Source organism: Prinia subflava, chromosome 2 (assembly GCF_021018805.1).
Source record: "Prinia subflava isolate CZ2003 ecotype Zambia chromosome 2, Cam_Psub_1.2, whole genome shotgun sequence".
Classification (NCBI taxonomy): domain Eukaryota; kingdom Metazoa; phylum Chordata; class Aves; order Passeriformes; family Cisticolidae; genus Prinia; species Prinia subflava.
In genome coordinates this window covers 21,559,301-21,571,377 of record NC_086248.1, presented here as the reverse complement: position 1 = coordinate 21,571,377, position 12,077 = coordinate 21,559,301, and the positions used below count along the sequence as shown (strand labels likewise).

Sequence of the window (12,077 nt, the reverse complement as noted above, 5' to 3'; positions counted from 1 at the left end):
TCACAACAACAGGAGGATAGAATCAAGGGAAGCTACTTTCTTATGAATTCTGCTAATCTCAGAATGAGCAATTCAAATGCTCATATATCCAACATCTGTGCATTTCTAAAATAGAAAAAAGACAACATAAATATTATAAGGCTGGGTTTTTTCTATATTTTAAATAAATTTGCTTGGTAACGGCCAGTGATTATAAGCTCAACTATGTTCCTTTTTTAGAGGCAAAACTCCCCTAGGAGAACCATAAGAGAGTGTTAAAAAATTGCTGTAGGGCACAGAGCTCTTAAATGATGCTTAGCAGGAAATCTATGTTGGAAATCATAACTGAAGTTTTAATTATATAGAAGATAAGCTAATAAACACTGAGGAAGAGCTCGTGACTATGTGAGAAGGAGGTGTACAGATCCTTATGGGCAGCAGATCACATATTTGCTAGCAGACATCGAAGGAGGAGCTTGTAAGGAAGAGAAACAACTCTGTTTCTAGGTGTGCTGCAAGCAATATCTCTGATAAAATAACTAAAGAAATTAAAACCAGTGGAAGGAGTGTCATATATTAGCCCAAATCTCAAAAAATTAGGAGACAACCACTGAGCAACAATGGTGCTTTAGAAGATGTAGGAGAAATACATGATTTTAAGGTCTTTTTACCCATTCTGTGATATTTCAGAGCTTTAGAAAAAGACTAAGAAATGCAAATATTCTTCAGCATCCTCATAAGTGAAATCAGATTTTGACCCAATTTATTTTTTGACTGGAGTGGAGGTTGAACCAGATAAACTCCAAAGACCCCTTCTAACTTAGTCTCCCTGAGATATGATGATTTCATGTTTTTTAATAACCTGACACCTGGAACAACCATGCTGTCCTACTTTTGTAGGTGTGACTTTCTTCAGCCAAATATTAAGCAGAGTCCAATATTTAAAATTTTCTTCTATACAGTAATTGTCTTTAAAAATTAAAAAGTCTAGAGGGAAAATATAAATACTGGAAGAAAGAGAGATTGCACAATTACATCAGCAAAAGTGATGTGACAGCTTATATTGTACTGAGTTCATGGACAATCCTGGGTTTATTATGTAAAGGTGCTGTTCAGCTGCCAGCATCCATGATGTCACTTTTGTAGGCAGTCACCAAGGTCATTGAATGCAGGGGGGTTTGTTAGTCAGCTTTCACTCCTTTCAGACAGGAAAGCAATTAAAATCTCTTTGTTTAAAAATAGTGGAATAGCATAGTCTACTTTCTGAGGTATCTGGAAAGACTGGAATAGAAATATGCCAGAAAAAATAAGTAGAGTTTGTCTGGAGTAGTGCAGACTGTGGAGTTATTGATTTTTAGGACTGTATGTCTGTAAATAACAAGTTGAAAGATAAAAGAAAGAGGCAAAAGTATACAGAAAGCCAAGCAAAAATAAGGATCATGAGTGACAGTGGTCCAAAAGGGATAAGGCAAAGATTGATACATGTGGTCTTGAGAAAGATTGGAAAGGAGGTTGTGGAAGAAATGAAACCTCTTGGAGTGTGCTCCTTCTGTGCTCAGGACAGCAGAACTGCTCCTGTGCTGCTGCGAGTGAAAAGCGAAATAGTGTTGTTCTACCTCATCGTTGCATTCAACTGAAATTTCCAATATGCACTTAATAAAAGCTGCATTCTAATTCTACTCAGATATAGAATTGAATTCATACTTATTTTGGTATGAAGACTTTAGCTCATTTTTGATTTATACTTTGTGAAAGAAAAATTTCCCTGCATTGGCATGACCGTGTAAACAAATTATCTATAATACATGAAAAACCCACGACTAAACCTTTGCAGCATCTTGCTATGATCACTACAGTTTCTCTTTTAATGAAGAATTATGCATAGAGTATATATTTTAGTTCAGTGATACTCAAACTTTAGTCCATGCTTGTCTCTTGACACTGAACTAAGTGCTCTAATTAATGTGAATAAGAAAAGCATATTTTGAATCATAGACTCATGCAAGCATCACAGTTGAAAAGGTCTCTAAGGTTATCACATCCAACAATTGACCTAGCAACACTACTAAACCATATCTGCAAGTGGAACAAGAGCAAGCCTTTTCAACACTTCCAGGGATGGTGATTCCACCATCCTTTATTTATTACATTCCAGACTTCTGTACCTCAAAATTATTTAGGTCTATAAAATAAAAGTTTGAAAAGAAGTGCTCTAACTTAAGCATATGATTTCACAAATATGGCTTTTGTTGAAATTACTGGAAATCTCGAAGACATTAATATATGAGAGAAGTCTTCACTAGACATATTTTATTCTATATTTTATTATATTGTGGTCTATTTAAATATCTACAGTAGTTCCTCTTAAAAATCTGCAATTTTATTAGTGATCTGTGCTGCACATTTCAACAGAAAAATTTGTTAGAAGAAAGGAAAATTGTGAATTAAATATTTACTTCCATTGTTTATTATTATTGTCTTTTATAGGTCTTGAAAACATGCTAAGGTTCTTTGACCTGAAACATTAGAATCTTATATTTCAATAAAATAAAAAGATAAAAGCTTGAAATGGCAGGAGTAGGAATAAAAAAGTTATATACTATTTTATATAAGCATATCCATGTACAGCATCTGTTTCCAAGGAGCACCCACCTCACTACTATTTGACCATGGTGATCAAAATGAGTGTCTAGGCACTTTTCCAGTATAAATATTAAATAAATGTATGCACACATAGTCATATCTCAGTGATGGCACAGAACGAGACAACACAAAGTCACTTTTTTTTTCTATTGTTGCTAATCTGATTAATATAAATCCTCCTCTTCATCAGTCCTGGACCCGACTATGGCACGGGAAGTTGAAACCTTAAGGTATTTACATTATTCTTTCAAGAAGAAAGACACTATCAACCATATTGCTAAACAGAGCTTTGAAGTATTCCCTGCAGACCTTGAAAATGTAGTGCATACTCTCAGGCTTCATGAAAAAATAAATGTTGGCTGAAATCCAAGTTTAACTTGGATTCAGGCAAGTTACTTTAGGCACTTTACTTGGCAGCTGTACTGGCAGTCATTTAATCTCATTTTTACCTTCTAAATTTAGATTGTATTCTCACATGGAGTCCTCACATTTTCAGTGCAGAGAGAGAGATAATCTTGAGATGACTAATTGATTTCCATATCTTACATGTCCATCAGTATTGGATAAATTTGAGAATGTAGGACTACCTGTGATCATGGCCTTTCATACGTAAAATTATTAGAATTTCTGAAGCCTAGATCTTTGTTTCTCTTACACAACAACTCAAGTAGCCTCTCACTCCTGTTCTTATAGTGGCATCTGGAAAGAAGAGGAAATGTTAAGACACTGAACAGTCATTTGCAAGAGGTGATACTGACAGAGCTTGCATTTCAAACATGCAACACCAAAAAAAAAAATACAGAAAGGGATATAACTTCCCCTGTAAGGTGAGTATGGCAAGGAGCAAAATTCAGAGAAGGGCAACAAGAAACATAAAAGTTACAGTATAGACAGGATGACTATATGGAAAAAGTAATTTCAGTGTGAGAAAGACTTATCTGAGGGCAAATACTTGGATTCTGAGTAGCAAGGACAGATGAACGAGGTAAAATTACTTTCAAAAAGAAACAGTATTTTTGAAAGAAAAGGCTGTGAAGCAATAGTAAATACAAAGACAATAAACAGAATCTGCTGAGCTGTAAGGGACCCTCAAGGATCATTGAGTCCAACTCCTGCCCATTCATAGGACAGCCTCAAGAGCCACGCCATGTGCCTGAGTGTTATACAAATGCTTCTTGTACTCTGTCCGCATTGTTGTTGCGACCACTTCCTTGGGGATCCTGTTCCAGTGCCCAGCCACTCTCTGGGTGAAGAACCTTTTTCTGTTGTTGAGTCTAAACCCTGACACACTGGAACAGGCTGCCCAGTTTTGTGGTGGGGTCACAATCCCTGGAAATGTTCAAGAAATGACTGCACATTTCAAACAACCACAGCTTAGTGCAATGGTTCAGCTGATATGGTGGTGCTCTGTCAAAGGTTGGATTCCATGATCCTGGAGATCATTTTCAATCTTAATGGTTCAATGATTCTATGAAGGAGAAGGCAGCTTGGAAACAACAAAAACACAGTGTGGCTGCTCAGTCTCCAACAGCCATGCTTTTTGAGAGTGAGAGGTCTCTTTGCACTTATTTTCTTCTCTCTGAGGAGAGCAATTTGCTCCTTAGAATGAATCTTTTAGGATACCAGCTCACCGGGTGCACCTGGAGAAGCAAACTGCATGCATATGACAGTAACTCTTGAGTAGTCTCTGGGCCAGGAGCTGTAAGTGGATGTTTTTCAGGAATCAGCATCCCTCAGCTTAGCTCATAGTTTGGTAGCAAGCCCAAACAGCAAGAAATTTCCGTCATGTTTGCTTCATATCAAGACTGCTCTGTGCAGAGGAAGTGAAATCCATCACTGTCGCGGTGCCGCTACTAAGCCCCTTGGCTTCACCCCGAGCCAGCCCAGGCACCGGAGCAAGCGGAGTCCGAGCTGCCCCTCAGCGGAACGAAGGGGTCAGCCCTGTGGGTTCTTGTCCCTGGGAGAGGCCGGAACGGCAGTAGGATAACTGAAGCGACGCGCTAAGAGCGAGAAAGGAGGATCCAGCCAGCCAGACAGAGGAACCACAACTTTAATCCAACATAGCACTGTCCAGACCGAAGTGGAACCAGGCTGAACTGGAACTGGATCCCGAACAAAGAAATGCACCAGCTTATATGCTTTCGGGGTAGGGGAGGAGAAATGGGAGTCCCTCTTTGCGGCAACCAATGGAACCTTGACACTTGGGAGATAAGGGGAAGGGTTGCAAGCCTTGAACCAATTAGGGGATAGGGGAGGGATAACACCGTGGCGGGAAGAGGGGAAAAGGTAACATGTGACCAAGGGGAACTTATGAATTTCAATTAAGGGGGGGTGTACAGAACATACAGCATTGTACAGAACAAACAATATAGGACCCACCAGCCTTTCATCTTTTCCACATATCTAAATCCTTCCTACTTGGTAAACCACCCATATATCTTTCAACTCCTCTCTGCCTCAAAACCCTCTTTCCTATATCCTTCTTTCAGCACCCTCTCCTTTTTCCTTAAGTCTCTCTCTTTAAATCCTCTCCCTCGTCTGTCCTTCTTTTCCTTGTCACAGTCCTTCACAGCACCTGCTTGTTCCTGCTTACACTGTCCCAACTTTCTTTGTGGAGTCCAACTGAGGTTTAACATACTGAAATGGGGAAAGTCCAACCATCCACACCACCACATCTCCCCCTTTTCTTTTATTTTTGACCCTGTGAGTCCTATCCCAGATATCCGAATTGAGGGGGGTCCACCAGGTGTTCAGAACGTGGGTATGATTCTGCAAACCACTGCTGTTGAGTAGGCCATTGTTCTCGAGGAAAGCTGCGCACTTCTTTCACGATGATTTCAAGCTGTTCAGCCTGCTCGTCCTCATCAACGAAGCTTTCCTCCTCCTCCTTGAACACTTCTGGGCCTACTTCAACGGCTACTCGGTGGACTTCAGCTTTGAGTGGTGATGTGGAGGAAGAAATCAAATTCTGCAACATCTTTTTCATTAGTCCAAGGCTGGCAATAGCAACAAAAAGCACAAAAACAATTAACAGAACAGTTCTAAGAATCGATCCCGTCCAACCCGAGATCCCCCATCCCTTGAATAAATTACTGAGCCAGTCCCCGTATTCTTGTTTGATGTCTCCTATCATGTTTTCCATTTGTTTGAGTGCCTCGCGAGTCCCCTTGGCCCTAGATGTCAAATTAAAGCAGCAGAGCCCCTCAAACTCCTCACACGAGTGACCGTGGAGGAGCAGGAGGTAATCGATGGCTGCACGATTCTGGAGGGTTGCCTGCCTCGTAATTTCCTCATCTTTCAGGAGGTTTGATAGGGCCCTAGAAGTCAAACGGGATTGCTTAGCTACCCAACATTCCAAATGGCCTAATTCTCCGAGGGTCTTAGCAATGGCGACCCACGGCGCAAATACTGTGATTGCGATGCCTTTAGATCTGCTCCAATGGATAATTTCCTCATCGCAATTGTCTGCCAATTTTTTGAGAGAGTAGTCTTCTCTCTTCTTTCTAGAGTGTGCCAATATATGTGCACCATTTGTAGAATTTTGTGTAACCCAATCCAAAATTTGTGATTTGTTGGGTGAAAACAATCCGAGGGTCCCAAAGGTGCACGGGCCTCCGGAGAGGTGAGAGGGGATACCTGCCCACGCGTGGTCTCCGCAAATCAAGAATGTTCCCCTAGGAAGCTGGCGGGGATGGGCAAAGACTTGGGCTGATTTTTGGGGAGGGATTGGAGGATAACTAAAGGACACAGCGTTACACCAATGAGTATTAAAATGGGCTTTGGAGGAGACAAAATGACGGTGGTGACGCTGGACGTGGTCGTTGCGGATATGAAAACAAGATTCGGCTCTGGCGGAACCTAGAAGCTCCAGCTCCTGAGGCTCGTTTTCTAACTTTGGAAGACTTTTAATATAATTGTACCACGCGACGATGTAATGGGCATGCTTTAGGTTATGCTCCATTTTAGCAGCTTCTTGTCTAAGTTTTTGAGCATAACCTAGAAGCATCTTGGGCATCTCACGATCTTTAAATGGGATCCCCACGAGGCAGGATGCCATGGGATTCGCGGCACTCGCTTGGTTGAGACATATGTGGTCTTGGCCCAGTGATTTGGCCAAGACAGCCCAGACGTTCTGTTGCGGCTGGGGGACGAGCCACGCCTGGGCGATGGTCAGGAGACTGGCGAAGAGGACGGCTGAACTGATGGCAGTCTTGGCGCTCATGGTTGGACGGATCTAAACAGAAACTCAGAAAAACAAATCGTTACAAAGTGGGAAATCACAGAAAAAGGGGTCCTCCCAGCCTTCTGACTGCTCCTCCTCTTCCTCTGAGTCACTGGACTCACGCCTTCTGCGGCGGAGAGCCGCGGAGGCGACTTGAGGCTTTTCGTTTTCTCGGACTTTTGTTTTTCTTTCGATATAAGGCTTTACCCATCTGGATGGTATCCACTTCGGCCCGGCATCAGTGGAGACGCAGGCGTACCCGCGCCCCCACGTCAAAAGCGTCAGTGGACCCTCCACTTTCCCTGTTTCGGGAAACCTTACGGTCACCGGCGGATGCTGCTCACTCAGGTCCCAGTCGCGGTTGCTATTGAAATGCCGCACAACGGGCGGATCTGGTTTTTCATAAGAACAATTTAGGAAATTTAACACATAAAGTGCCCTTGCCAATCTGATTGATGGAGTTTCAACCTTCAGGACTGGTCTTTGCTGTTGAAGGACCCGTTTGACGTTCTGATGGGTCCTTTCAACAATGGCCTGACCCGTGGGGGAGTGAGGGATGCCCGTTTTATGCTCAACTCCCCATTGCTGCAGGAAATCTGCAAGCTCCCTGGAAGTATACGCAGGGCCATTATCTGTTTTAATTTCCTTGGGGATGCCCATGAAAGAGAAGGCCTGAATGAGGTGTTGGATGACGTGGGAGGCCTTCTCCCCTGCGTGTGCGGAGGCATAGACTACACCCGAGAAGGTATCAACGGACACATGCACGTACCGGAGCCTCCCGAACGCCGCCACATGGGTGACGTCGGTCTGCCAGATTTCACAACTTCCCAGCCCTCTGGGATTGACTCCGGCGTGCATGGTCGGCACGGAGTGGGATTGACACGATGGGCACGAAGCCACAATCGCCCTGGCCTGTTGCCGGGTGATACGAAATCGGCGGACCAGGGCTGGTGCATTCTGATGGAACAAAGCATGGCTGAGCTGTGCCTGTTGAAATATGTCAGGCAGTGGGGTCTTTGTCACAGGAGCAGCGAGAGCATCTGCTCTCCTGTTGCCCTCTGCAACAAACCCTGGCAAATCGGTGTGCGACCTTGTGTGCATCACGTAGAAGGGGTGCTCTCGGTGGGACACAAGCTTTATAAGCTTCGAGAGCTGCGCATAAAGCGCGTCGTTGGAAACCTGCTGTAATACTGCCTGATCAGCTCTGGACACTACCCCTGTAACATAGGCAGAGTCGGTAACTATGTTTAGAGGTCCGGGAAATCTCTCTAATGCCCTGACGACTGCGGCCAACTCAGCGACTTGAGGCGAACCCTCAACGATTTCTACATCACTGTCCCACCGCTGAGTTTCGGGATCCTCCCAGGTCATCACTGACCTGTGAGAAGCCCCGGACGCGTCTGTAAAAACGGTCAAGGCCTGGAGTGGTTTTGCACTTCGGACACTCCTCAATGCCAATTCAAAATTTCCATCCAGATTGAACAATTTGTGGGCCGGCCGATGAATTGAAATTTGGCCCGTAAAAGAGTCCAGAGCGAATTGTAGAGCTTCATTATTTTGAAGCAGAGTTTCCAACATGGGTTTGGTGATCTGGCCCGAGGATAATTTGATGGGGAGATGGATGCACTCAAAGTCACAACCGGCCAACTCGCAAAGGCGCGTACGTGCCTTGCGGATCAGCTCAGCCATGATTTCTTGTGGCCTCGTAAGTCTCTTGGGCCGGTGGTGGCTAAGAAAGACCCACTCTATGATCAGCAGTGGATCTCTCCCCCCGTGGCCCTTGGTGTCATGCTGTGTGGTGTTCGAATCCCACTGAAAAATGACCCCAAAAAGATGCGGGAGCTTACCCAGCACCACGAACCGAAAGGGTAAGCCGGGGTCACATCTGTGCGCCTGGCGTGATGACAACGCCTGTTGTACCTTCTCCAGTGCTTTCCTTGCCTCCGCGGTGAGCGCCCTGGGAGAGCTAAGCTCATCTCCCCCCTTCAATAAATCGAAGAGGGGTGCTAGGTCCTCCGTGGAGAGACCCAGCCAGGGCCTCACCCAATTCAACTCTCCGCAGAGTCGATGGACATCCGCAAGGGTCCGGACTGATGTCCGGATAGCCAATTTTTGGGGAACAATGGTCCGCCGTCCGATTTCCAGCCCCAGGTATTTCCAGGGTGGCATCCGCTGAATCTTCTCTGCTTGCAGCTCAAACCCTGCAGCAACTAACAAATCTGTTACGCGTGTGAGGACTCTATCCAGTTCGCTTGTTGTTGGGGCGCAAATGAGGATATCATCCATGTAATGGTGGATGATAACCTCCTCCGCGGCTGCGCGCACAGGACGCAGCAAGGAAGAGACGTACAGCTGGCACATCACCGGGGAGTTCTTCATACCTTGGGGAAGAGCCCTCCAGTGATACCTCTTCCTTGGGGCCGCTCGGTTGATGGTAGGCACCGAGAAGGCAAAACGCGGTGCGTCATCCGGATGTAGGGGAATTTGGAAGAAGCAATCCTTCAGATCAATAACTGCCAGATTCCAATTTCGGGGCAGCATGGCAGGGGATGGCATTCCTGGTTGGAGGGATCCCATGTCCTCTATAACGTTATTAATTTGTCGAAGATCGTGAAGGAGGCGCCAGCGCCTTCCGTCACTCTTTCGAATGACGAAGATGGGCGAGTTCCAGGGGGAATTCGTTTCCACGATATTACCCTTCTGTAACTGCTCCTCCACGAGCTCCTCGAGCGCCTTTAATTTCTCCTTGGATAGCGGCCACTGGTCAACCCACACTGGATTATCCGTTTTCCAATTCAGTTTGAGGATTGGGCGCTCCTCAGTGACCGCTAGGCAAAAAACCTGAGGGGGGTCTGGGATACTAATTGTGACCCCCCATTGGGACATGAGCTCCCTACCAAGCAGGGGCCGTTCATATTTGCAAACGAAAGGGCGCGTATATGCCAATTGCCCTTTCGGCCCCGTGAATTTCACCATGCGCGCTGATCTCTTAGCCGATTGAAAACCCCCTACTCCGGAGATATTCGCCGGCGCGTCCTCCAAGGCCCAATGTGACGGCCACTCCCGGGTGGGAATGACCGTGACATCTGCTCCTGTGTCAAAAAGAAGACCTTTATTAACGGACTCATCCCCAATGGACATCGTACATTGTATTATAGGTTTTTCTTCTGTGATCCGATGCACTGCGTTGACTGAAAGTGGCCTTTCCTCAGGGTAAACCTGATACTGATCTGGCCTGGTGTGTGGAATTGCCTGGGCCACTATTTGTCCCTTTGGGTGGAAAACTGGGGGATGAGTGGAACGCAGCCAGACATTGAGGAACCTGGGGTCACCCTTATAGGTCCCCGGGTATACCTCAATGTCTTGCGGAGTGTATTTACAGTCCCCAACAACAATGAACTTACCTTTCCTTTGAAACGGCCAGTCCAGAAGGTCTTCGCAATCCACGCGAACTGGGTACCAGCTGGTATCTCTGAGGTGCGCACTGTGAGTGAGCCTCAACCTGTAAGGTTTACAAAATGGTGTTAACGTCAAGTCCGGGAAAGTTCCCTCCTGGGAAGGGTAAAGGAAATGCCAGTCCGAGATAGTTGTCTTGGTCCAGTGACCCCCGAAGGCGTTGACTGCCTTCTCTTCTGCACTGCCCACCCTGTTGGGGTCATCATGCCGGGTGGGCCCGCACTCCCCCCCTAGTTTTTTGAATTGTGTTCGGAGTCCTCCTGCTGCGGCCGAGGCTTTGCCAGCAAGTTATGCGGGCATTGGCTCACAAAATGCCCTTTTTCATGGCAGAGGTAGCACTCGACCCGTGCTCTAGCTGGGTTCGACGCTGCCAGCTTGCGGGCCTGTGGGCGACGAAGAGTCGCATCTTCCGCAGCATGCACCTGCCGAGTTCCCTGCTTGCTTGCGGTGGTCATATGTTGAAGCAGGAAAGGGACCTTTTGCTGGCAAACTTGCAGCATCACCTGTAGAGTCCGTGGGGGTTCTGGAGGGAGACTTAAAATCGCTTGTTTGCACACATTATTAGCATTAGCAAAAATAATCTCCTCCAAAATTCTCTTACGGGCAAGCCCGTCCGTTACTTGTATTTCTAAAGCCCTAGTCATCTTGTCCACGAAATCTACAAATGATTCTGTGTCCCCTTGCCTAATCTGGGTGAACGGCGGCAGGGGTGCACGAGGCTGCATCGTGAAAAAGGCTTTGCAGGCCAGGTCTCGCACCCTAGGCAAAACTGCTGGTGGAATGAGCAGTGCCTGAATTTGAGGGGACTCGAAGGAACCTTCTCCTCCCAGCAATTCAACAGTAAGGGGATTACCTCCCTCATCAATTGCTGGGAGTGGCAGGTGCGGCAGCTCTTCCCGCAGGGCTTGCCTAAACGCAGCAAGCCATAATTCAAATTCAGCCGGTGTCATCAGGCAAGAAAATAATTGCTTTAAGTCTGCAGGAAGGGTTGTCGCAGCTGCTAGGTCTGCCTGAAGGAGGCCGCGGAAGTACGGGCTCTCTCTCCCAAACTCTTTGTGCGCCTTACATAAATCTCGAATTATAGTTTGTGAAAATGGCTGCCAATTCGGTTTAGGGTCGCCACCCCCGCGAGCCCTTCGGTAGGTGACAGGCGCAGCTGAGAGATGCACTTCCTGGTTTCCATCGCTGTTGTCTTCCGGTTCCCTACCGTGGGAACCGGAAGAGGCAGCGTGGGAACTACCATTCCAAGATGGCCTCCTTCCGGGGTGGGGAGAAGTGCCTGGCTCCGCCCCTAGGGCGGGCCAGGGGGCAGGAGTGGGAGGAGTGTCAGCGTGGGAAAAGGGAGGGACCGAAGGCGGGGTTTGGGCGGCCACAAAGGGAGGAGACATCGGGTATGTGGGAGGAGCCATGGGTGGAGCAAGGGAGGGAACAGAGGGGGCGGGTGTGGGAGGGACCAAGGGGTAAAATGGGTTGGGCAGATAAAAGGGGTTGGGCGGGTATGAAGGGGTTGGGTCAAGGAAGGGATTGAATTTCGGGGGGGGGGGACGCGGGGGAGGGGTAGGAGAACGGCGCGAACGGGCGCCATCTTGTGTGTCGCAGGCGCCATCTTGTGGCTCCTGTGACGCAGCAAGATTAAACCTAACTTTTGGTCGACAACGTGGGGAAACAGGGGAAGGGCTGCGTCCCCGGGCCGCTTGTCCAGGGCGACCCGAGGATTCCTCAGCAGTCCGGACAAGACTGCTGAGGCTGGGGGACCGGGAGTTCTGGCGAGAGCCTG

At 47.0% G+C, this 12,077-nt stretch overlaps 1 protein-coding gene across 1 annotated transcript; it reads right to left on the bottom strand.

The window, feature by feature from the left end:
- Nucleotides 1–4,655: 4,655 nt before the first annotated feature.
- Nucleotides 4,656–11,735, bottom strand: LOC134546525 (uncharacterized). Its single transcript, XM_063389339.1, has 2 exons — nt 10,249–11,735; nt 4,656–6,856 (listed from the first exon to the last, which is right to left on the bottom strand). Exon 2 carries the CDS (start codon nt 6,842–6,844, stop codon nt 5,333–5,335), a length of 1,512 nt encoding a protein of 503 aa, XP_063245409.1. The 5' UTR covers nt 6,845–6,856; nt 10,249–11,735; the 3' UTR covers nt 4,656–5,332.
- Between the last annotated feature and the right edge of the window lie 342 nt (nt 11,736–12,077).